Genomic DNA, 27,464 nt, shown 5'->3' with positions numbered 1-27,464 from the left:
CCCATGTGAGTACCCATGGCTACGCTTTTAACGTGAAAAAAATGATAGGAGTCAAAAGAGAAGTTGTTGAGGGTGAGAGTAAGTTCTGCTAGGTGGAGAAGAGTGTTAGTAGAGGAAAGCTAATTGGGTCACCATTCAAGGAAGAACTCAAGGGCATTGAGACATTCTTTCCTGAGAATGTTAATAATAATAATAATAATAATAATATTGTGGCCACTACAATATATTCCTTTATTCATCCCACACCGGGGAAATTTACAGTGTTACAGCAGCAAAGTGGATAGCAAGAGAGCAAGGGATCATTCATTATAAATAAAAGATACATAAATTGTCATCAGCTTTCTGTGTGTACCAGATTGTTATTGTACCAGATCATATCCAGTGGGTAAGACAAAGAACCATTCTTGACTCTTAAGCAAACTTCAAAAAACTGGAGAAACAAGGAACCACATATGGTGGTTTACAAAAAAAGCCACAAGTGCTGGAGTAGCACTAGTCAGCATCTCTGAAGAACAAGAATTTGTGACGTTTTGGATCGGGACCCTTCTTCAGAGGGGAACCAGTGAAAGAGGGTCTCACAGTACACTCATCGGAGAGAGGAGAACCTCTTCAACATCGGACACAAAGAGCTGGATTAACTCAGCAGATCAGGGAGCATGTCTGGGGAACATGGATCGGTGATGTTTCCAGTACGTTGTGTTTTGCTTAAGAGCCATATGGCTCTTAAGCAAAACACAACGTACTGGAAACATCACTGCATATTATCTGCTACAAATATTTTTTTGCTTCAGACTGCTGAGTTATTCCAGCACTTTATGTCTTTCTTTTTTTTTTTAAATTAGTATCTGCAGTTCCTTATTTCTGCTTATTCAAAGCAGACATACTTTATTTCGCAATGGAGCAGTAAAGTGTGGAAATAAGGAGTATGTGATGCAAAAATGCTGGTTTACAAAAAAAAACCTTTCTCCGGAGACGCTGCATAACCCACTGAGTAACTCCAGCAATTTGTGCCTCTCTTCAGTGCGATAAACACTTAACTCTTGACTTATTTTGCTCGTGGATTTGAACAATTTTGTGTATAAATCTCTTGGTAACACGTTTCTCTGCGTGTTTCAGCTGCCTTCCTAAAGGTGCCAGACATTAATGTTGCACTCTTTGGCACGAAGTGTCATGGAATTCCCCCTGGTCGTGTTACGCGGCAGCGCCGACTACAGTGATTGAACCTTCTTGGGCGTATCCACATACAAGACGTGACCGATCCTCAAGAGTCGGGGGCGGGAATTCGAGGATGATTGAAACCTATAGGAACTGTGCGAGTTGCAGAACCAGCAGGAGGAAGGGCGGTTCTGGTGGCGGACGTTGCGCGATGTAGTCCCACGTAGTCAGGCGGCGGCTGGAGAAGTCCATGGAGGAGAGAGGATCACACTACAATACCCAAAGAGGCACCTCGGTCTCCTGCAGTTCCGGCAACCTGATGTCATTTTTATCTTGTTGGAGTCTGTTGTAGTCAGAGAAACAACAGCAGTCCGGACTGTACAACAAGCACAGCCACCAGCAAGGTAGGCAGCACGATTTTACACCCTTGCTTGCAGCGATGTGACAGGTACATCGTTGGGCTTTGGTAAGCAGGAAGAAAGCCCCTAGTCATTGCTAACTTCTTCCATAACCTAACCTGATACGTGTCACTCCTGGCGGCGAAGGGTGTGATCAACCCGACGAACGATCACTCTTAATTGTAACATTGTCAAACGAATATGGAGACGATAATGGTTAATTTGGTCAAATTGGTTTGTCCGAAACCTATTGGCCTCCCAGCACAGCAAGAAGTCTGACCGTGAATGTTGCTGACCGACCCATCCCAGACTCGTTGTAGCTTGGTGCAGCAAACACCAAGGATCTGCGGGGGAGGACCACCGTCTGGAGACCGGCTAATGGACATTGAGGGGCAGAGGCTGGTGGGGACACTCCTCAAACAAGAGAAGGGGTATCACCTCGGGGTCCACATCGGCAGCAAGGGTGTTTTGTTTAAACAAGGCTGTGTATGACACTAATGAATGTATAGACACACTGAGAGTGTCGGAAGATTTTTTCTACAGTTTTTGTTTTATATATTTTTTAAATTCTGAATAAAGTTTAGTTCTGGGAAAAAAATTATGGAGATGGAGTAATCATGGATTTGAAATGCTGTAAAGTTTAAAATGATTGATCTCCAAGATGCACGCATCACAACTTGCCACATGAGCTATGTAGCAACTGGTTTGAAAGTGCTAATTAATTTTCAGAAATACACTTCTGTCAGGATTTTCGTCTTTGAAATGTGGTTTTTAATTCATCAAGGAGGTAATACGATTGGTCTTGTTGGAAATTAACAATGTTTCCTCATTCTTTGTGTGTTCATTTTATACATTCCCATCTCCTGTTTTGAGTAATGCAGTATGAATGACGTAATCCCTATTTATGATTTGGTAATTTCAATATTGGAAATCCTATCATGGTTTAAATTGAAACAGTACTGATTAGGCACTGTGGTTTCTTTATGATATTGAGTTTTTTAACTGAATAGAAAATCTACCTTTTGCACTTTAAGGAAGTAGGTGCAGTATTTTATCAAAGCGAAGCCCAGAATTTTTATTTCCTTTGAATTTATATGTTGTGTTGTTTGCCTTTTCTGCTTTCCTGGAGGAGTACTGAAAGCCATCTTTAGAATAAGAAAATAACTGCAGATGCTGGTACAAATCGATTTATTCACAAAATGCTGGAGTAACTCAGCAGGTCAGGCAGCATCTCGGGAGAGAAGGAATGGGTGACGTTTCGGGTCGAGACCCTTCTTCAGACTGATCTTTAGAATGCTGTATTAATTGCTTAGCTGTACTGTATTTGTTCCTTTAGTCAAAAATACTTAAGCAAATTATAACATGACTCGAGACAGTGTTAGATATTGACCATTTAGCAGTAGAAGGATTTGGAACCCAAGTCCTTTGCTCAATAGACTTCCACTTTAAAAAGAATAACGGGGGGAGGAGGGAAATGGGAAGCAAAAACGGAAATGCTGAAACTCATCCAGTCAAACACCATCATTGGAAAAAGGAGACCAGTTCATGTTTCGGGTCAATGACTTCCTCAGACCTGGGAAAGAGTGGAGAGGCATCAGTTTGGAAAGCAGAACTGAGGGGAAGACTGGGGTGCAGAGCAAAAGACTGTGTGGAATACTGGTTTTGGAAAGCCAAAAACAAATGTTGTCAGTGACTTTAAGCATGAATAATCCAATTTATCCCCCAAGTGCTTTTTCCTCTTCCCTCTCAATTGAGGAGGAGCAAAATGTGCATGTTTGAAATGTGCAACACCTCGTCACTGCAAATCAAGAGCTAGAGTGAAGGAACCCAGTGGGTTACACTGGTGATATTTTGGACTTTGAAAAAGGTTGTAAAAAGCTAAAGCAGGATCCAAATCAACAGAAAAACTGGGCAGATGGAATTTAACTCGAGTGCAGAGTTGTGCCTTTTGCCAAGTTCAGCCAGGGCAGGACATGCACAGTGATTGAAGATAGTCCGAGGGTTTCCAACAAGGTAGATAGTCACTCAGGACTGCTCTCTAATTGTTGATAGAGTGGTTCAGTTGCCTGATAGCAACTGGGAAGAAACTATCCCTGAATCTGGAGGTGAGCATTTTCACACCAGGTCACAAGATTCTCAATCTCAGAAGCACTACAGAACTACATAACACAGATGCACTAAACATGACTGAGACCTCACCTGCAATAGAGTATGCAGTTTCGGTCGTTAGACTCGAGGAAGGATGTGATCAAGCCGGAGAGTGTGCAGAAAAGTTATGCAAGGATGTTGCTGGGATTGGAGGGCTTGACTTATAAGGAGAGACAAGATAGGATCGGACAAATTTCCTTGGAGTAAAGAAGGCTGAGGAGTGATGTAATAGAGGTTTATAAAATCCTAAGGGGCATAGATAATGTGCATTGTCATAATCTTTCCAGGGAAGGCAACTATAAAATTAAAGAGCAGAGACTTAAGGTGAGAGGGAATAGATTTATAGATTTAAAGGGGACATGGGGAGGGGGTGGGACTTTTTCACGCAGTGGACGGTGGGTGTATGGAGCAAATTGCCAGTGGAGTTGGTCGAGATGGGTATAATTACATCATTTTGTTATTTCAAAAAAATAAACTTTATTCAGAACAATAAATATACACACAAAACCAAAACTGTGCAAAAGCTGTTCATACTTTCTCAGTGTCTCTACATGTAGTAGTGCCATACTCAGCAGTGTTCACAGCTGTCTATAAACAAAACTCCCATGCCACTCATGAGGTCCCCTGGGGTGATATCCCTTCCCTTGTTTGAGGGGTGTCCCCACCGGTCTCTGCTCCGCAATGTTCAGCTGCACAAGGACACTGGATTGTGGTCCAACCCCTGGAGCTTTCACGTTGGCTGCACAAAGCTTCAGTCATCCAACACCAACTAACATGCTCCATCTATACTCATCCCACATGCCTGCGTTTGGCCCATATCCCACTAAACCAGTCCTATCTTCCCAGATCTCCCTCTATCTTCCTGTCTCCACCTATATCCTTCCTTTGTCCCGCCCCCCTGACATCAGTCTGAAGAAGGGTCTCGACCCGAAACGTCACCCATTCCTTCTCTCCCGAGATGCTGCCTGACCTGCTGAGTTACTCCAGCATTTTGTGAATAAATACCTTCGATTTGTACCAGCATCTGCAGTTATTTTCTTATACTACTTGTTGCTCCACTACGATTTCTCCTCAAGGTACGTCCACTTTGAAGAAGTTCTCCTCCTCTCTTCGACAAGAGTTTAGCAACATGCTCTCTCGTTGCTCCCCCTCTGTGATTTCTCCTGCCCCCCTCCTCCTTCCCAGATCTCCCTCTATCTTCCTGTCTCCACCTATATCCTTCCTTTGTCCCGCCCCCCTGACATCAGTCTGAAGAAGGGTCTCGACCCGAAACGTCACCCATTCCTTCTCTCCCGAGATGCTGCCTGACCTGCTGAGTTACTCCAGCATTTTGTGAATAAATACCTGTCTAAATGTTTCTTTAATGTTGTGGTCCTTGTCACAACACATACTCCTACAGTCTGAATGAGCCTGTTGGCAACATTTCCTGACGGACATCTTGCTGTAACGGGAGACCAGGTTCCGGGCAGACCTAAGAGTGTCTTTCACTAAGTTAATGGTCTTCTAGCAGCACTTCATAAGATCATAAGTGATAGGAGCAGAATTAGGCCATTCGGCTCATCAAGTCTACTCTGCCATTCAATCATGGATGATCAATCTCCCCCTCCTAACCCCATTTTCCTGCCTTCTCCCCATAACCTCTATCCCCCGTTCTAATCAAGAATCTATCTATCTCTACCTTAAATATATCCACTGAGGGCCTCCACAGCCTTCTGTGGCAATTAATTTCACTGAATCACCACCCTTGATGTCCGTCTCCAAATTTCTCCCTGAGAAAAGCCCGTAACTCAGAGCGTCCACTTTTAGGGTGCTGCTCGGGGTGAAATGTGACAAGGACCACAACATTAAAGAAACATTTAGACAGGTAATGTATAGGACTGGTTTAGTGGGATATGGGCCAAACGCAGGCATGTGGGATGAGTGTAGATGGAGCATGTTAGTTGGTGTGGGTAAGTTGTGCAGAAGGTCCTAATTCCACACTGTATCACTCTATGACCCTTGCAGCCATCTCCTGACACTCTTCGCACATCCACACTATGAGAATGATCAGCCATGATCACATTGAATGGCGGTGCTGGCTCGAAGGGGCGAATGGCCTCCTCTTGCACCTATTGTCTATTGTCTATTGATTGTGTCTGCAGTAAGAGTCTGGAGCAGGAAGGATATGAGTGGGAGGATCCCCTCTCACCATCAGCCAAATGAAGCCTTGGTGCATTGTTGGTGGGTTCTGACATTTTGCCAAACAAACTAGGCAGTCTGCTCCGGAACCACCTCATGGGATACATCGCGTCCTTGACCTGCAATGCTGCAAAATGTTGCGTGCTCACCACTGCCCGATGGACGTTTGGTCAAAGGTGTTGATCTGAAATAACGTTTCCACAAAGGACAGGTGGTGCGGCAATGTCCAGTTGACTGGCATACTGTGTGGCATCTGTGCAGGGCCAACCTCCCTAGCACCAGGGTCACGTAGAACCTCAGCGTGTAATGACACTTGGTGCCCACGTCTATATCCACAGATTGATGCAGCCACACACGAAGGTCTTGTGCAATGTGACCTGTGAGACCCGCTCCATCTTTAGTCACTGCCAGGGTGCTCACCAAGTCAGTGGAATGGGGACGGGCTACACCTGTGTCAGGAACAACAGGCCTGAGAACAGACCTGATGACTCAATTCTTTTCTGGTTATCGAGAGGGAGCAGTCTTTGCTCAATCCCAATCCCAGTTTTTGCTCGATCTTGGCTATCCCCTCCAGGCAATTCTTGTTGCACACCCCGGTCCTTCTGAACCAGATCCCCAAATTCTTGAGGTAGTCAGATCTGATGGTGATGGGGACGGAAGATAGGTTCGTCCAAATGCTGAAGGGCATGGCCTCCCTCTTGCTACAGTTTACTCTGGCTGCTAGTCTATCTAGGACCAGGCTGAGCCGTCCAGTCTCGACCAAGTAAAGTGCGGCTGTGCCCTGCCCACAGAGTTGCTGAAGACAGCGCACAGCTCTGCATCTTTGACCATCTCCAGGAGATGTCTGGAGGTTTATTGACAAAATGCGCTGGAGTAACTCAGCAGGTCAGGCAGCATCTCGGGAGAGAAAGAATGGGTGACGTTTCGGGTCGAGACCCTTCTTCAGACTGTTGTGCTGTCCAGACTGCTGTCAGATTGCTGGGTCGTTCAGCTGCATCGATGGTTCAGTTGAAATCAGGGCCGGAATGACCAGCTGGGATGTCGCTGGTCGCAGCTGGACATGTTGGAGGACAATCAGCGCTCACTCCGCACGGTCAAGGCATTGACATTGATCAGCCATAGCTAGGACTTATTGTACATTACATTTAAAAGACATTTGGACAGATGTATGGATAGGAAAGATTCAGAGACCAAATGCAGGCAAATGGATCTTGCTCAGGAAGGCACCTTTGGCGAGTTGGGCCAAAGGGATTGTTAGCATGCTATACAAATCTATGATTTGATGACATCTTCAGCTTGACCTCTGACATATATAACAATGAAGGGCATACCTTTGCTAAGCTACTTGTTAATAAGAAATAAGTATTAATTATTATTAATAAAGGTGTGTTTCCATGCTAAACAAATCTATGATTTTATGACAATCAGCTTGTCCTCTGGCATCTATAACAATGAATGGCATACATTTGCTAAGCTACTTATTATAAGAATTATTCATGGTTTAGCTTATTCCCCTCTGAAGGAAAAGCAGCACTTTATTCTTTAGATCTATTTTGGTGCAAGGAAACAAACTCGTTCTAGCCTATCCACTACCCTTCAATAAGGCGAAATGTAATTTTACCTAAGTGAGTGTAGGAATTTACTGTGAGAAATAACCCTGGGGTGCGGCAAGTGCTCTCAGAATTGCTGGAGAGCACTTGCCACACCACTTGTACCGCATCTGAACCGGAACAATGACATTCCTACCTGCCGCAGCTTTACAGGCTCATTCGATGCAACAACAGCAATAAATATGCAATAATTATCCGTTTTTCAGATTCAGTGCAATATTGGGATATGCTTTCAAATATTCTATAAAGTTCAGCTTGGATAGTATCCTGAATTAGGAGGCTGAACTTGTTATAATGCAATGGCTAAGGTTCAAGAGCGACTGGTGAGCATGCCACAAAAGCTTTTCACTGTACCGCGCGCGGTACACGTGACAATATACTAAACTCAAACTCACCCCAGCACTTCATGTCAGTTTAATCTTTTTACTTCCCTGCAGATGTCTCGTGCCTGTGACCTTGATGAAAACCAGCTGCTGGAGTTGCTGTTTCAGCAGCAGCCTGGTTTACTTCCAGCTGAGGAGCTCAATGATGGGATTGAGTTCTTGAAGGATTGGGGTCTGGGTGAGCATGATGTAAGCACCAAATTCTTTTTACTCCCCATCTTCCTCTAAACTAAAAGCTTATATCCAATGTGTTGTCATTTAATATTTGACTGAATGCTTGTGTACAAATTGGTTATTGAGTCTATGCAAAGGTACACTCCCAACTTCACACACCAGCCCACACAAACCTAACATCATAATCAAAGCATCTTTGATCCTCTAAATCTGCAGGAGGATAAACTCAGTTAATTAAAATGTTTTTTTTAAAAAGGAACATAGCCCCTTTCCATGCTGGCTCCTTGGATGAGGTGGGAATGTTGCTGGAATCTCATTGACAATACTTCTTATTCTCACACTGACCTTTCTGTCCTGGGCTTCCTCCATTGCCAGAGTAAGACCAACTGCAAATCGGAGGAACAACACCTTACATTTCACTTGGGTAACCTATAACCCAATGTTGACGCAATCAATGTTGAATTCTCTAATTTTAAGAAACTTTTACTAACACTCCCCTCCCCTTGCCACAAACTATCCCTCTTGACATCACACCTTCCAACAAATGGCTTACCAGGGCACCACCCTGACTGAGGTCATCTATTGCCGGCCAAGACTTGTCCTGGTCTTTTCTCGCCTGCAGTTCTCTCCACCCCCCACCACCACCCCCTACTTTCAGTCTGAAAAATGGTCCCGACCTGAAAAGTCACCTATTTTTTACCTGCTGAGATGCTACCTGACCCGTTGAGTTACACTAGCACTTTGTATCCATCTTTGGTATAAACCAGCATCTGCATTTCTTTGTTTCGGCAATACTTGTGTTGTTCTTCCCTGGAAAATCACTGGAGGGTGGAAGCCAGTGAAGGTGGACATTGGGCTGGGAGTACTGGAAAGCTGTGAAAGCCCTGTCCAGAACCAGGGGTCACAGTTTAAGAATAAGGGGTAGGCCATTTAGGGCTGAGATGAGGAGAAACCTTTTCACACAGAGAGTTGTGAATCTGTGGAATTCTCTGCCACGGAAGGCAGTGGAGGCCAACTCACTGGATGTTTTCAAGAGAGAGTTAGATGCAGCTCTAAGTGCTAATGGAATCAAGGGATCTGGGGAAAAAGCCGGAACAGGGTACTGATTTTGGATGATCAGCCATATTCATATTTGCAGGAGGATAAACTCAGTTAATTAAAATGGTTTTTTTTAAAGGGACATAGCCCCTTTCAATGCTGGCTCCTTGGATGAGGTGGGAATGTTGCTGGAATCTCATTGACAATACTTCCTATTCTCACACTGACCTTTCTGTCCTGGGCTTCCTCCATTGCCTGAGCAAGACCACCTGCAATTCGTGAAAATAGTAAAGGTTTGAAATTCTTGCTTTAAATATCCTTCCACAATTTTCATAGAAACATAGAAAATAGGTGCAGGAGTAGTCTTTTCGGCCCTTGAAAATTGTGGAAGGATATTTAAAGCATGAATTTCAAACCTTTACTATCATAAACTTGTAGGTGTGCTTTATCACATTTCTGCTCCATATAGATATATGCTAACTAGCCTTTTTGCATATTCTTTCTCCTTTTGGTTTGTTTAATGGGCAGCGCACTGGCGCAGCTGGTACATCTGCTGCCTCACAGCACCAGAGAATCAAGTTCAATCCTGACCTCGGGTGCTGTCTGCGTGGAGTTTGTACATTCTCCCTGTAACCTCGTGGGTTTCCTCTGGTTGCTTTGTTTTGCTTCCTCCTACATCCCTAAGACACATGGGGTTGTAGGTTAATTAACCTCTATAAATTGTCCCCAGTCTGTAGGGAGTGGATGAGAAAGTAGGGTAACATTGTACTGGGTGATCGATCATTGGCATAGGCCCAGTAGGCCAAAGGCCCTGTTTCCATGCTGTATTCTGTCATTAATTCAATTAGGTAATATGTAAGAAAACATATTTTTTCCTATTCATCCCAATGGCTTGTTAGTATTTGCCTATATTCAATCAAATGATACTCTTGGTGAAAGCTTCCATTCACTTCCTGACATCATCTCCTGTATGTGCAGATGCTGAATGACCACAACACGGTAGATTTCTTCAACTCCATCATTAGTTCTCTTGAAGATGAGACCAGGATCCCAATGTCCTTGTCTCCGCCAGGCAGTGACAGTGGAATATCTGAAGATAACAACAACTGTACCCATGAAGATAGCCCATCAGGCAGCGACGTTGCACTCTCTGAAAGTTTGTCGTTTTTTGAAGTTGTAAGTTCTGATCATAACTACTCACTTACCCAGAACTCACAGAGTGACGCCAATTGTTTGTACAGTGTAAAAACCGAGAAGCCTTCAATGGAAAGGGACATCTCAATTGTTTTAGGTTAGTACCTGCAGTGTTTCCTCCGTCGTAGATATTCACCTGAACATTTCTAAGCCACTGACTTCTACTTTTGGATCCTTTGGGATGTACTTTAGTATTGTGAATGGTTAAATAGACAATCTATTTTAGCAATGATATCCACAAACAAATCATTTAAAAGTTTGGCCATGACTAAGTGGTGCTATATTTGTAATTTCCTTCCTGATGTCTCCTCTTTAAAAGATGATCCCAACCTTGAGGAGGATCCTGTGGCAATAGAAACTTGATAGGATGGTCTTCTAAAAACTTTAATTGGGCATGTGTGTGTGTGTATATATATGTGTGAAAGCTCTTTGCCCGCATCAGTTTAAATATTTTAAAATATGCAACAATATTTATGCATCAGTTTAAATATTTTTAAATATGCAACAATCATATTTTAAAATATTCTGATGCTTCATAGTTAAGAGTGATTATTTTTTAAACTTTTTTTTCAAAGACTGGGAGCCTGAATTTTTGACTGAAAATCCACAAGTTGTTCCTATGGAGGAAAGTGCTGGCCTTGTTACCCTCACCATTGAAGACCCCCAGCAACACAGCAAAATGAATCAAGTAAGTGTTTATCCACCGTATTAATCCACATAAAATGGAGACATCATTTCTTGTATCTGTAGCGAGGTTTTATGTTGGGAATATTGAAATTTAAGGAACCTTGCAGAAATAAGGTGCTTTTGTTTCTTTTCCCTGTCTTGTTGCTTCCCCCTAATATTACACAGCAAATGATCCAGCTCATAAAGCCCTCCTGAAAGGAGTTCAAGGCAGCTTTATACAACTGTGTTGAAACACCCTGTGATTGCCAGTCCATTGTTTGCAATGGGATTTGGATAGTATTCTAACTTTAAGTTACTAATTGGAAATCCTGGACTGGTCCAAGAGCAGGAGTATCAAATCTCATCGTGGCACTTGGGGAATTTAAAATCAGTTAATTAAATAGATTTTGGAATGAAAAATAATGATGACCATGAAACGATTAGATTGCTGTAAAAATCCATCAATGTCCTTTGGGAAGTCAACCTGTTGCTCTGGCTTTCTCTGCTTTTTATATATGACTCCAGATAGCCTTGATGTGATTGACTTTTACCTGCCCTCAGGCATTAAATGCTGACCTTGCATTCCAACCCTGTATTATTTGAAGGAGTGAAGAGGTATTTGAATGTTGCTTGCTCTGAATGAGTGAGTCTTCACTTCCATCATCCCCACCCAGATGAGATGCAGATATCCATCGTCATGTATTGTCAATACAACAGCGTGTTGTATCAGCAGTACACAAAAACAGAAGGCATTCTTCTCATTTTTAATACATGCGCCTTTAGAGTAAAATACACTGCTTCGTCAGTGCATCCCAGGCTACCTGCTTTTGCCCGCTTTGTCACTTGATGGCTGGCAGTCTCACTGTCCTGCCTGAGTGGGAAAAGGAACATAAAATGTTCATGTGGCCCTGCCAGTAACTTGAGTGGTATCTCAGCCTTTTGGTTTTCTAACATATTTACAAGCCTTTGCAGTTTGTTCAAGCGTGTACCGCAGTCCTCCATGTCATTCCTCACCCTCTGTTTATTGGAAATCGTGATGTGTTGTATTTGTATTTTAAGTTGTGCTTTTGTTCATCGAAACGGCTTGGTCAGTGTAGGACAGATGTGTGATTTGTTATTATTTGTTTTTTTCCCCCAGCTTTGCTTTGATGAAGTGACTCTGACTGATGAAGAAAAACGGCTTCTATCCAAAGATGGAGTGCAGTTACCAACTTGCCTTCCTCTGACAAAGGTCATAGAGTCATCGAGTGATAGAGTGATACAAGTGTGGAAACAGGCCCTTCGGCCCAACTTGCCCACACCGGCCAACATGTCCCAGCTACACTAGTTCCACCTGCCAGCATTTGGTCCATATCCCTCCAAACCTGCCCCATCCATGTACCTGTCTAACTGTTTCTTAAACGCTGGGATAGTCCCAGCCTCAACTACCTCATCAGACAGCTTGTTCCATACACCCACCACCTAGCAGAGAATGTGGAATAAAAATCTATTTTGCATTGATATATTCATACCATAAAGTTCTGCTATTAGACAATAGACAATAGGTGCAGCAGTAGGCCATTCGGCCCTTCGAGCCATTCAATGTGATCATGGCTGATCATTCCCAATCAGTACCCCGTTCCTGCCTTCTCCCCATACCCCCTGATTCCGCTATCCTTAAGAGCTCTATCTAGCTCTCTCTTGAATGCATTCAGAGAATTGGCCTCCACTGCCTTCTGAGGCAGAGAATTCCACAGATTCACAACACTCTGACTGAAAAAGTTTTTCCTCATCTCCGTTCTAAATGGCCTACCCCTTATTCTTAAACTGTGCCCCCTGGTTCTGGACTCCCACAACATTGGGAACATGTTTCCTGCCTCTAACGTGTCCAACCCCTTAATAATCTTATACGTTTCGATAAGATCCCCTCTCATCCTTCTAAATTCCGGTGTATACAAGCCTTATAATACTTTAGAACAGGAACAAGCCCTTGGCTCATGATGTACATGCCATCCCTGATCGTATTTAAGCTGCACATCCACCTACATGTGGTCAATATCCCTCAATTCCATGCCTATTCACGTGTCCATCTAAATGGTGCTTACATTTTGCTATTGTATTTGCTTCCTCCACTTCCCCAGGCAGCATATTTCAGGCACCTACCACTCTCTGTGTGTAAAGGAAGAACATGCCGCATAAATTTTCTAGTAAACTTTCCCCTGTGAAAAGGTTCTGACTACCTACTTTGTCTTTGCCTATTATTCTATATACTCTTATCAGGTTCTCCCTCAACCTGCAATGCTTCAGAAAAAGCAATCCAAGTTCGTCCAACCTCTCTTTTAGCATTCTGATCCTATACAGAAGAACTTTTATTCAGTTGTAATAAATTCAGTTGTGACTTCCCAATTTTATATTCTGCAACCCGACCGATGAAAACCAGCATAGGACTTTATCAGCCAAAACATTCTGACCACTGACAGGCGAAGTGGATAACATTGATTATCTTGTTACAATGGCCCCTGTCAAGGGGTGGGATATATTAGGCAGCAAGTGAAGTTAGTTCTTGAAGTTGACATGTTGGATGCAGGAGAAATGGGCAGGAGTAAAGACCTGAGCGACTATGACAAGGGCCAAATTGTTATGGCTAGATGGTTTTGGGTCGAGATCCTTCTTCAGACCAGCATCTGCCGTTTTTTTCCTACACATAGAAGTTGGGATGTTAAGTTACCGTTTTACAGCACATTGGTGCTGGCATTTAGCATTTGGATTATTGTGTTCAGTTTTGGCCAACCTGCTGTCAGATGTTCTTAAGCTAGAAAGAGTGCAGAGAAGTTTATGAGGATGTTGCCAGGACCTGAAGGCCTGAGCTATAGGTAGAGGTTGGGCAGGCTAGGACTTTATTCCTTGGAGCGCAGGAGGATGAAGGGTGATCCTATAAAGGCGTACAAGATCATGTGAGGAATAGTTAAAGTACATACACAGAGCGTGTTACCCAGAGTATGGGAATCTAGAGCCAGAGGACATGGGGGAAATATTTAATAGGAACCATAGCGGCAATTATTTCACACAGAGGTTAGTGGGTATATGGAAGAATCTTCCAGAGGAGGTTGTTGAGGCAGGTATTATAGCAATATTAATAAGAATTTAGACAGGAACGTGGATAGGAAATGTTTAGAGGAATATGGCAGTGTTAATACAATTGGGTTAGAGACTACCCAGGTGGTGGTGTTCCGCCAGTTTCATTTCTATTCCTTTTAGGCTGAACGTTTTGTTTCTTTGTATGTTCGTGGGATGGGAATGTTCTTCCCAATGTCAGCACATTGCTCATTTCTAATTGCCTGAACGGAAGAGGCATATAAAAACGAAACTGGGTAAAGATGGCAGATTTCCTTCACTAAAGGACATGAATAAACCAAATGAGTTTTTCACAACAGTAAGCTGGTCTTATGGTTATTATGATTAATACTTGCCTTTTTAATTCCATATTAATTGAATTATTTCACAGCCAAGTTGAAGTTCATACTCCTCTCTCCAGGTCTCTAGATACAAGTGCAGTAACTTAAACATTATTCCATTGGACTTTTTTTACCAAATAACATCAGTCAAAATTACAAGGAACTCCCTCTAGTTTGGCAATTCACTTACTGTCTTCAGTTATTTCAAGTAACAGATAATTCCAACATTTTCTCATCTTACCGTAATTATTAGGTGAAACAAGCATGTAAATTTGTTGCCTCTTTTCACAAACTTGCATTAAATTCTCATTGCAGTCAGAAGAACGAGCATTGAAAAGAATCAGAAGGAAGATTCGGAACAAACAGTCTGCTCAAGAAAGTCGCAAAAAGAAGAAGAATTACATTGATGGACTGGAGAGTAGGTAAGGTCAACAAAGTCTTTCCCAAATATTTTGTTTTTATACAACCCTTTTTAAGTAAATCTTGGGCAACAATCTTACCTTTCTACCTTGCACATTTTAAACATCTATAAATTTGTCCAAATAGTATCATACCTACGTGCGATTGACTATTATTTTGATTTACTACAATAAAATCCAGAACTTTGGTTGTGGAACATTGCAGAACAAATGCTTGTATTCTGTGTTGCATAACTCTTGCGCTTCATTCCCCGTGTTGTTATAATATGTTACAAAAGTAAATACTGTGGTTAAAATATTTGCCACTTCTTGGAAAATTATTTATATTTAGTTATTCCTTTTCCTGGAACAGATTTCCTGTTTCTGATTACAAGCTTGCATTGCAAATATCTTATCAGCTGTGGATATTCTAACACTACTGTTGTGTTTTGTGTTGCAGGGTTGTAGCATGCACTGTCCAAAACCAAGAATTGCAGAGGAAGGTGCAACATCTTGAGAGCCAAAATATGTATGTATATCCCTTTGATAAAATTTAACTCATTGATGTACTTGTGGATACCATCTATTTGTTGGTAGACACAAAATGCTGGAGTAACTCAGCGGGTCAGGCAGCATCTCTGGAGAGAAGGAATGGGTGACGATTCGGGTCGAGACCCTTCTCCATCTATTTGTTTATGTTTTAACTTCACATTGAAATTCAGAATCCTAACAATAGGTGACCAGCAAAATATAAATGATCCACATCACTTGTCTCCATTACTCGATGAGAAGTTCTGATATATAAAAAAAAGAACGTAACAATAATTGGTAATGAATGTTTCATGTGAAAGGAGAGTTGGCAAAATTTTAAAGGATTTCTAATGAGGTTGTACACTTTCTGAAATTACTTCTATGGGATATATGTGCTCTCATGTCTGTTCTTATTTTGTTTCTCTTGAGATGGCAGTCACAGTGGACATTAGACAGGAACCACTGAGTAATATAGCTTGAGTAGTATAGCTTTAATGATAGTGGTCAGGGGGTATGGGGAGAGGGCAGGAACGGGGTACTGATTGTGGATGATCAGCCATAATCACATTGAATGGCGGTGCTGGCTCGAAGGGCCGAATGCCCTACTCCTGCACCTATTGTCTATATTGACTGCAGAAAAACTGTTAATTGAGCTTTATGGATATAATCCATATGGCTATATCCATATATCCAGTATGAATATAATCCATACTGAGTTACGAAACATTAATCAACACCGAGTAGCAACAAGGAAATGCAGATGCTGGTTTATAATGAAAGACAAAAGAGGGTGGAATAATTCAGCAGGTCAGGCAGCCTTTCTGGTGAACATGGATAGGTGATGTTTCGGGTTGGGACCCTTCTTCAGAATAACTGTGGTTTCCAAGTTCCTGTCTTATCACTGTCACTCAGGTCACTGAATTTATGCAAGGAGATATTATATTTATTGAATTAGACCATTTAACAATCCAAAAATAAACAATTATCTAAATTTGAACATCATACACAAACACACATATTAACTTGTCTCCTGGAATATTTCACTGTATTTGTTTGTGTCTACTTTCCTACGAATATTCAAGCTATTTAGAAAATAAGATGATGGATCCAAATACATTTCTAAATGATCAAAAATTCAGCATAATCATGAGATAATGGAATTTTAAGTCTGATGTATTATCTCTGCATTCAGTTTCTTGAGGTTCATTGTGCAGAAAAAGATGTCAAAGTTCATTTTCAGTTTATTTAATCATAGGTCTCTAATTGAACAACTGAGGAAGCTGCAAGCATTGGTCAAACAAACCACCACCAAAACTGCTAACATCAGTACCTGCATAATGGTAAGAATCAATAGTTAGACTGTGCATGGAGTATGGTTGGCCTGGGATTAATCAGTACTTTGCTGTCTCAGATTTTAACTGTATTTTCTGATAAGAGTAAATGAATATTACATCACTTTTTTATACGTGGTATGATATTGCATCAAGATTTATCCAAAGTCTTTACACAATTAATTATTGTAGAAACTTAATTACGACAATTCCTACAGTTTCCTACAAATAACGGTCAGGTAACTGTTTTTATTGTAGAGGGAGGACCACTAAACTGCACAATCGCAGAACTCAGTACGCTCGGTAGAGCTGTGAATTTGTACAGGAAATTAATGGCGTAAGGGCGGCACTGTGGCGCAGCGGTAGAGTTGCTGCCTTGCAACGCCAGAGACCCGGGTTCGATCCCGACTACAGGTGCTCTCTGTACGGAGTTTGTACGTTCTCCCCGTGACCGTGTGTGTTTTCTCCGAGATCTTTGGTTTCCTCCCACACTCCAAAGACGTACAGACATGTAAATTAATTGGCTTGGTGCATGTGTAAATTGTCCCTGGTGCATGTAGGATATTGGTAATGTGTGTGGATCACTGGTCGATGCGGAATCGGTGGGCCGAAGGGCCTGTTTCCGTGCTGTATCTCTAAACTGAAAAAAAGTAATAGGTGCACATAACTGGGTCCCAGAGGAAGTAGTTGAAAGTCGATACAAGGCAATTAGACAGATACATGAACAAGCAGAGAATAGAGAGGTGTAGACCACGAACAAACTAGTGGTGTTAGTTTTATTGGCATTATGGTTGGGGTAGCCCTAGTGTAGTAGTTCTTCAGTTCTGCATTATAGTATTGCATCAGAACATGAACTTGAACCCACAGCCTTCATTTACTAAATAGCCCATGAATGTCACTGATTTTGTTTTCTGTTTGTGTTATGTGATCTCATCCAGTCATTTTCTGGAGTGTGGTGAAGAATATTAATGTAACATGATGTTACAGTGGGAAATCCATGACAATGATCTCATCCCATCACATTCCAATGATCCTGTGTACAAGGGTTCATTAAAGATGGGATCATACGTCGCTGTGTGGCTGCCCTCACAGTCGGTTTACTTATGGATATCTCTGACATGAAGTATCGAGTCATAGTCTCACAGTGTAGAAACAGGCCCTTCGGCCCAACTTGCCCACACCGACCAACATGTCCCATCTACACTAGTCCCCATACCCCTCTAAACCTGTCCTGTCCATGCAGTTGTCATCTATAATGTCTTCTATACGAAGATGAAGCAGCTGACGCCTGAAATTGTGAAATTACACTTGAGCTGGTCCAGTGTTACAGAGAAGAAAATTGAAGTTGAAAATTATTCTGTAAATCATTTCATTAATTTTTCTAGTTTTGTTTTGGTTAAAACTCCCCGTTCTCTGCAAAATTGGAGAAAACATTAAATGACTTGGGGGTTGTTTCAATTCCAGCCCTTCCACCACTTGTGCAAAGTGGCTGTAGCTACAGTAGTGGCCCCAACATGGTGGCTCAGAATCACCTTCTCAAGAATAATTAGGGGAATAATTAGGGGTGGGCAATCAGCACTGGTTCCACCAGTGACAACCAGATCCCAAATATGAAGATATTTAGTTTAGTTTAGAGATACAGCGCAGAAACAGGCCCTTTGGCCCACCGAGTCCGCACCAACCAGCGATCCCAGCACATTAACACAACGCCTACACACTCTAGGGACAATTTACACTTATACCAAGTATACAAACCCAAGCCAATTTATCTATAAACCTGTACCTCTTTGGAGGGTGGGAGGAAACCGAAGATCTCGGAGAAAACCTACGCGGTCACGGGGAGAACGTACAAACTCCTTGTAGACAGCAACTGTAGTCGTGATCGAACCTGGGTCTCTGGCACTGCAAGCACTGTGAGGCAGCCACTCTATTAAAAAGACTAAGTATATTTTTATGTGCAGGAAGGAACTGCAGATGTTGGTTTAAACCGAAGATAGACACAAAAAACTGGAGCAACTCAGCGGGTCAGGCAGCATCTCTGGAGAAAAGGAATAGGTGATGTTTCTGGTCATGACCCTTCTTTAGACTCTTCAGTCTGAAGAAGGGTCTCAATGTGAAATGTCACCTACACCTTTTCTCCAGAGATGCTGTCTGACCTGCTGAGTTACTGCAGCTTTTTGAGTATATTTTTTATGGTGTCCTCCCTCCATTGCTTGACCAGGACATTGCCATATTTAGATTGCTCATGGATGGGCTATTATTGTGTCTGTGTACAGATGTTCATTCTATCTAAGTTGGTTATAAGTGAATGAGACACGTAATCAACTTAAATATCTATTTTTCTTCTAGGTCTTCCTACTGTCATTTACGCTTATAATTTTCCCAAGTATCAACCCATTTGGTGGAAAACTAAAATCCCAGGAAGAGTCATACAGTGGTGAGAAAATTTTTCTTCATGTTTGGTTGCAAAGAACTACTGAATACTGGTAAAGGTTGTGTGACATTTTCAAAAATAAAAGGGCAAAATCAGAGATGTGTGGTGTCCATGATTCACAAATGTCTAGTACGCAGGTTGGGCAAGTATTTAAGAAAAGTAAATTACTGCTCTGCCTGGATACTAAGCAGCATTGCTTTTTTGTATACTGAAAGGAGCCAGTACACATGGGGTATAGGGAGAAGGCAGGAACGGGTACTGATTGTGAATGATCAGCCATGATCACATTGAATGGTGGTGCTGGCTCGAAGGGCCGAATGGCCTACTCCTGCACCTATTGTCTATTGTACTGTCACAAAGTAGTCTCTGCAAGATATGAATGTGGAATTTAGTTATAGTTAGATCGAGAAAGTGACTTTAGTGGCTGATTGGTCTATTCATGCTCTGAACCATGTGTTTGCTTTAAATTGACATAAAATTCTTCAATTTTAATCATTCAGAGAATATTTACCAGACTAATAGTAAACATAGGTGGGTGGTCTTATGAGGAGAGTTTGGCACGTTATAGTTGTAACCTGTTGAACTGCAGCAGAGTGAGAGGGCATTTAATTGAAACATGTAATATTTTGAGAGGTCTTGATAATTGCCCATTTTAGGGATAAGGTGCAATTTTTTTTCTTTCGGGGAATTGTGAGTCTTTGCAACTTTTTTACTCAAAGGCTGGTGAAAGTGGAAACTTCATTTATTTTTTATCACAGAAGTAAGAAAATGGGTGACACTTTGCAGTGGGTCGATGAGAAGACAGGGTTGAAGTTACAATCAGATCAGTCAAGATCTTATTAAATGGCAGAGCACATTTTAGGGCCCAAATGGCCTGTTCCTGTTCTTAATGTGTATTTGTTCTTATGAAATTGACTTTGATTTTGTCCTCTTATGCAGTTAACACAATGGTCATTTAGTTAATGCTTAACTTCTCCAAGGTATATCATTCTTGCTTTTAAAAGAACGTAATTAGGGAATGTTAACCTTCTAAGCAGCATTATTTAAGAATCGGTAATAGAAACATAGAAACATAGAAAGATAGAAAATAGGTGCAGGAGTAGGCCATTCGGCCCTTCGAGCCTGCACCGCCATTCAATATGATCATGGCTGATCATTCAGCTCAGTAGCCTGTACCTGCCTTCTCTCCATACCCCCTGATCCCTTTAGCAAAAAGGGCCACATCTAACTCCCTCTTAAATATAGCCAATGAACTGGCCTCAACTACCTTCTGTGGCAGAGAATTCCACAGACTCACCACTCTCTGTGTGAAGAAATGTTTTCTCATCTCGGTCCTAAAACACTCCCCCCTTATCCTTAAGCTGTGACCCCTGGTTCTGGACTCCCCCAACATCGGGAACAATCTTCCCACATCTAGCCTCTCCAACCCCTTAAGAATTTAATATGTTTCTATAAGATCCCCCCTCAGTCTTCTAAATTCCAGCGAGTACAAGCCCAGTCTATCTAGTCTTTCCTCATATGTAAGTCCCGCCATCCCAGGGATCAATCTGGTGAACCTTCTCTGTACTCCCTCTAAGGCAAGAACGTCTTTCCTCAGGTTAGGAGACCAAAACTGCACACAGTACTGCAGGTGCGGTCTCACCAAGGCAGCAGAACCTCCCTGCTCCTAAACTCAAATCCTCTTGCTATGAATGCCAACATACCATTCGCTTTCTTCACTGCCTGCTGCACCTGCATGCTTGCTTTCAATGACTGGTGCACCATGACACCCAGGTCACGTTGCATCTCCCCTTCTCCCAATCGGTCACCATTCAGGTAATACTCTGCTTTCCTGTTCTTGCCGCCAAAGTGGATAACCTCACATTTATCCACATTATATTGCATCTGCCATGCATTTGCCCACTCGCCTAATCTATCCAAGTCACACTTATACTTCATGTAAAACTGGAAATACTTGTATTCTGCAAGTGCTGAGTGGCATGGAATGTTGCAGTGCATGTTGTTTGACTTGTGCCTTTGGCTATGAACAGCAACAACACCATCCATTTTAGATACGATAGAACTTTATTTATCCCAGGAGGGAAATTGATCTGCCAACAGTCATAAAACACAAAATACTTGCAACATGAGATTAAAGTGACGAGTGGAAAGGATTGGGAATAGACAATAGACAATAGACAATAGGTGCAGGAGTAGGCCATTCAGCCCTTCGAGCCAGCACCGCCATTCAATGCGATCATGGCTGATCACTCTCAATCAGTACCCCGTTCCTGCCTTCTCCCCATACCCCCTCACTCCGCTATCCTTAAGAGCTCTATCCAGCTCTCTCTTGAAAGCATCCAACGAACTGGCCTCCACTGCCTTCTGAGGCAGAGAATTCCACACCTTCACCACTCTCTGACTGAAAAGGTTCTTCCTCATCTCCGTTCTAAATGGCCTACCCCTTATTCTTAAACTGTGGCCCCTTGTTCTGGACTCCCCCAACATTGGGAACATGTTTCCTGCCTCTAATGTGTCCAATCCCCTAATTATCTTATATGTTTCAATAAGATCCCCCCTCATCCTTCTAAATTCCAGTGTATACAAGCCTAATTGCTCCAGCCTTTCAACATACGACAGTCCCGCCATTCCGGGAATTAACCTAGTGAACCTACGCTGCACGCCCTCAATAGCAAGAATATCCTTCCTCAAATTTGGAGACCAAAACTGCACACAGTACTCCAGGTGCGGTCTCACCAGGGCCCGGTACAACTGTAGAAGGACCTCTTTGCTCCTATACTCAACTCCTCTTGTTATGAAGGCCAACATTCCATTGGCTTTCTTCACTGCCTGTTGTACCTGCATGCTTCCTTTCAGTGACTGATGCACTAGGACACCCAGATCTCGTTGAACATCCCCTCTTCCTAACTTGACACCATTCAGATAATAATCTGCCTTTCTATTCTTACTTCCAAAGTGAATAACCTCACACTTATCTACATTAAACTGCATCTGCCATGTATCCGCCCACTCACACAACCTGTCCAAGTCACCCTGCAGCCTTATTGCATCTTCCTCACAATTCACACTACCCCCCAGCTTAGTATCATCCTCAAATTTGCTAACGGTACTTTTAATCCCTTCATCTAAGTCATTAATATATATCGTAAATAGCTGGGGTCCCAGCACCGAACCTTGCGGTACCCCACTGGTCACTGCCTGCCATTCCGAAAGGGACCCATTTATACCCACTCTTTGCTTTCTGTCTGTCAACCAATTTTCTATCCATGTCAGTACCCTACCCCCAATACCATGTGCTCTAATTTTGCCCACTAATCTCCTATGTGGGACCTTGTCGAAAGCTTTCTGAAAGTCGAGGTACACCACATCCACTGACTCTCCCCTGTCAATTTTCCTAGTTACATCCTCAAAGAATTCCAGTAGATTTGTCAAGCATGATTTCCCCTTCGTAAATCCATGCTGACTCGGAATGATCCTGTTACTGCTATCTAAATGCTCAGCAATTTCGTCTTTTATAATTGACTCCAGCATCTTCCCCACCACTGATGTCAGACTAACTGGTCTATAATTACCCGTTTTCTCTCTCCCTCCTTTCTTAAAAAGTGGGATAACATTTGCTATCCTCCAATCCACAGGAACTGATCCTGAATCTATAGAACATTGAAAAATGATCTCCAATGCTTCCACTATTTCTAGAGCCACCTCCTTAAGTACCCTGGGATGCAGACCATCAGGCCCTGGGGATTTATCAGCCTTCAGTCCCATCAGTCTACCCAAAACCATTTCCTGCCTAATGTGGATTTCCTTCAGTTCCTCCATCACCCTAGGTTCTCCGGCCCCTAGAACATTTGGGAGATTGCGTATATCTTCCTCACTGAAGACAGATCCAGGAATGTGCAAAGATTGGTGAAGGTGGGGGGGGGGGGGGGGGGGAGGAGAGTCAGTCTACCCCATGACAGAAGGGGGAGGAGTTGTACAATTAGATAGACATAGCTTTGCAAACTCTTCATCGTACACTGGTTAGAACACTCCGTAACCAGTACACAAAGTAATTTTGTTGCTACTTTCTTGGTGTAATAAACCATACATTTAGCGTGGCTCTTGATCAAAACTGAAAGAGAAGGAGGATATTTTAAATGCTATGATCTCAGGAAACCCGTTTTAGAATTATACCAACTAAATCAATGCCACTATCAGGACATGCTTGGCTCTGGTTTAGTAAATAAGTCATACTACAGAATTGTTTTGACAAGAGATTGAATTGTAAATATTTGATAAGGAATGGATATGTGCAGTTCTGATTACATTGTCCAGGGAAGGCATATTCTCTTTTGGAGATGAGTAATGAGCTATTGATAATTTAAAGGTAAAATGGACTTGTTTTACTTGGGGGAAAAAACAGTGATATTCAAATTTGAAGTTTTCAGAATTATGAAGGAGATTGACACAATTGATGCAGGCTAGTTGCTTACTCTGGAAAAGGGTTCAAATACCAGGAAACATAACGTTTAACTATTAACAATCTAGGATTAAGATGAACAACTGCTGGTTTAGCATTGTAAATTGGAAAATATTATTCTAGTTTTCATTCGCCTTATATAACATATCGATGAACATCTTGAACTCTGAGGATATGTTTGCAGTTTTATATTAACCCCTGTCAATGAACTGGCGAGAATTTTCTTTGCTTTCCTAAATGCTAATCAAACTCTGTAAGATGCTGAGTGCTAGACTTTCAGCATGGGTTAATAAATTAGCCTTAGATGATGCCCTGTTGTCTAAGATAAGCCGATTCTTCAAAATTGCCCCTTGGTAATCGTCCAAACCTCTACCCCATTGTAGACATTGGACTTTGCCTATGGAACCGATGGGCTACAAAGCTGAGAATTATATTCTGCATCCTCTACCTCCCCCTTTGCTTTATCCAGTGTACATGTGCTTGATTTGATTGTATTTATATATGGTATAACTGATCTGATTGGATAGCATGCAAAACAAAACTTTTAATTGTGCCTCGGTACACGTGGCAATAATAAACCTAAACCTAAAACTACACATTCGGTTTCATGAATAATGATGCCCGTTTCTTTTCTCTTTGATAGTGGTTTCCAGGACTTTACTTGACAGTGAGTCATCCCATGCACGCTTGGTGCCAAGCGCCCATAATCGAGATGCTGATCAGGAGAATCGCGGATTAGACCAGGAGGTTCCCGAGGTGTTAATGTCAACGAGTCTGAACCGCACACCCAAGGCTTCAGAGTTGGGAAAGGCAGAATCCACTTCAACTTTAAATAGCAACTCCTCTTCAGACGTGGGTGGAGCAGTAAAATCGGCTGTCCAGAGCGAAGTAAACCTAGCTCCCCAAAGCAAAGAGGACGACTATAGAATTTCATCTTCACCAGTGAATAAGCCAAACTGGACAGAGCACACTGCAACAGTGATAATAAAAACACATCCAAGGTCCGATGAAATGTAACTGATATACAGGAAATTTCCTGCCTATGAATCGTGAATTGAACATCACATGTTTTTTGAAATTTCAGAGCTATGCAAGCACATATGCTTTCCATATGCTTGGGTACTGTATAGGTTTGTTGTTTGAGGTGTTGTTTTCTTAGTTGGTAAAAGAGGTCTGGTGTTACATGTGGAAGTAGATTGGCTTAGAGAAATAATGATTTTTTTACTTATATATTCAATTTTTTTTGCATTGAGGTGGGAAACAAAAAAAATCATATTAGAGGCTCCAATAATTCAACCCTCCAGAATCATCGTGGATTAAAAAGTTTGTCTCATTTTTGATGAGCAAATGTGGCAACTTCTCTATATAATACTCCCTGGAATTTTCACCTTTGTGTTCTTCTGAAAATATTTTCTTTTTCCAATACAGTTAGTGGATTGCTTGAAGGGTCTGACTGCCCTTTTCGTGTACAGCTCCGTGATGCATGTCCCAATACTTCTGTACCACGTGTCCTCCTAACTCATTCTGAAACTGAGACCCGCTGATGTATTTGTAGCATATTGTTACAGCTGGAAATTTAGACTTTTTTTAAACATCCGCATAATATACTTTGTTTTCGTTCATCCTTCGTATTTGGGCCTTTTTAAAATTTCTCTTCCATGTTTGACTTGGATCCTGAGAAATCAAGAAGGTGTGACTCCGGAAATGTCTTTGCCTGAAATTGATGAGACTTTTTTCACCTTGCCTTCATGTGCTCTGATGACCGAAGGTCTTATATTTTTTGGCATCTAAAATTCTTTCTCTTTGTAGTAAAGTTTGTTTTCCAATGATAGTTCCAACCTGTGTTGCAAAGTAAGGGCACTTTTATACTAACTAGTGAGTATGTGGTTAATTGATTAGGGATGTAATAACAAGAGTAAAACATTCTTCTCCTCAATGCTGTTCTACCATTCATACAACTTATTTCTGATCATCATTGGGACTCCAATTACCTGTCTTGGGACCATAGTTTATTATATAGATACTTAAATCTCTGCCACTGTTTTCAGATTTGCAACTGACATTGCTTCAAGAGCCTTTTAGGGTAGACCTACTTCTTTTAGTGTGAACACTCTGTCTCCTGCCGACTGTTGTAATTGTTGTCTTAACAGAAAGGGGAGTTGGTTGTATTTTTAAAGTATTTTATGTAGTCTCATTGCAATGGTAGAGTTTACATGTGCCTTCAAATTACAGCTTCTTATTTTGGATGCATTTTAAAGTTTCAGTTGCCTTCAGCTGAAGATCTTGCTTGACATTCTCAGCTAATGAATAATGGAAGAATAACACAGCTGGCAGTCTTCAATACTTCAATGTATCTTCAATACTTCAAAATTTCAATTTTCTTATTGAGGCCATTCTTATTCTTTTGCTTCCCAAAACTGGAAACCATGTCACAGACGGTTGTGGAGGCCAAGTCAATGGATATTTTTAAAGCGGAGATCGACAGACTCTTGATTAATAAGGGTGTCAGGGGTTGTGGGGAAAAGGCAGGAGAATGGGGTTGAGCGGGAAAGATGGATCAACCATGAATGAATGGCGGAGTAGACTTGATGAGCCGAATTGCCTAATTCGGCTCCTCGAACTTAAGAACCACGTGTCTCAGCACTGACACATTTCCAATCCTCGTTTTTCCCCCACTGCACCAAAAGCTGTTCATCAGGCAGCTTTGTAACTGAATATTATCAACTCTTTTTTTTTTCTCCCTCTCGTTAACTTTGAATATAGCAACATTAGCAAAATTCTTTTGAATTACTGCCTGGTTTCCATTTCCATTTTGCTGTGAAGTGCCATGGGACATATTGTTATGTTAAGAATGCTAAATGTGCAAACTGCTGTGATACAAGTTGCAGAGTTATCAGGTGGTTAGTTCCACAGAGTGTAGGACAGAACTATTGTGGGATGTATTTAGAATTGGAAGAGATTGGGATTTTGTATCTGATAATACCCATATTTGTAGTAGTATCAAGCTCTACCCCCCCCCCCCCAAAAAAAAATCACAGGACAGAAATGATTTGGAAGGGTTATACCTTGATTGGTTGGAAGAGATAAGTATGGGCAGTTATAAAGGAAATATTCAAAGCATCCTGCCTAAATCCTTGATGGCAGCTATTCAATATGTAGATACATGGATAACTACTAAACCTGACCTTTATGTATGATGCTAGATACAAATGTACCACACTGGCATTGGAATACTGAATTTTCAGAGGCTTTTAGAATCGCCACTGACTGTTAAATAAAAGCAGTAAATTGCTCAATATCTTAATCAGGTATTCAATGTCCGCCTGTTAGAAAGTGATGTTACAGCAGTCTTGTCGCCAGTTGGACAAGGTTCTTTAATATTTTACATGTAGCATTTTAATTATTGATTATTGAATTATAACTATTTCATGTCACTCCATGCTTCCCGTTCCGACACCGGATAGTGTAGCACTTTAAACTGCTTGAATGCTGCATAATATTAACTATTACATGTTAAAATATTTGTAGACATTGTGGAATGTCATTGGTCGAATTAAAAAGATCATTTATCAAAATGTTCTCTTGTAACTGGTTTTATGTTCAAAGTTGTAAACTAAATGGCATTTTGGACTTTTTGTATCCGTACTGTACTGACACTTTGCTGCAGTTGTATTAATACCTGCCTGAAACCTTTGTTCAGCCTACTGAATATACTGACGTTTGAATTTCACTTGCATGGTATACTGTTTCCCCCAGTTGGTAAGACTGGCATATATGTGTGTATAAACTAAAATATATATTTTCTGATCATAGTAAATCGTTTGAGGTATTAAATATTGATTTGTTCTTATTTTGTGCTGTTCACACAATCGGCTACTTCCTAAGCAAAACCAACTTTCTTGTGAGCCAAACCAAATTATTCTGCTTTCATTT

At 41.7% G+C, this 27,464-nt stretch overlaps 1 protein-coding gene across 2 annotated transcripts; it reads left to right on the top strand.

Moving 5' to 3' along the window:
* Positions 1–1,379: 1,379 nt before the first annotated feature.
* creb3l3l (cAMP responsive element binding protein 3-like 3 like) lies at positions 1,380–27,352 on the top strand. Of its 2 annotated transcripts, none has more exons than XM_078395141.1 (10): positions 1,380–1,559; positions 7,927–8,061; positions 10,063–10,375; positions 10,854–10,966; positions 12,083–12,175; positions 14,694–14,800; positions 15,237–15,305; positions 16,563–16,647; positions 18,988–19,075; positions 24,175–27,352. In XM_078395141.1, exons 2-10 carry the CDS (start codon positions 7,927–7,929, stop codon positions 24,546–24,548), a joined length of 1,377 nt encoding a protein of 458 aa, XP_078251267.1. In that variant the 5' UTR covers positions 1,380–1,559; the 3' UTR covers positions 24,549–27,352. The 2 variants fall into 2 exon arrangements, with proteins under 2 accessions (XP_078251267.1, XP_078251322.1); XM_078395196.1 differs by lacking the exon at positions 1,380–1,559 and adding an exon at positions 2,207–2,340.
* The last annotated feature ends 112 nt before the right edge of the window (positions 27,353–27,464 follow it).

The sequence above is a fragment of the Rhinoraja longicauda genome, chromosome 1, assembly GCF_053455715.1.
Source record: "Rhinoraja longicauda isolate Sanriku21f chromosome 1, sRhiLon1.1, whole genome shotgun sequence".
Taxonomy (NCBI): Eukaryota; Metazoa; Chordata; class Chondrichthyes; order Rajiformes; family Arhynchobatidae; genus Rhinoraja; species Rhinoraja longicauda.
Note: the sequence above shows the minus strand (reverse complement) of the source record. Positions and strands in the feature narration are given on the sequence as shown.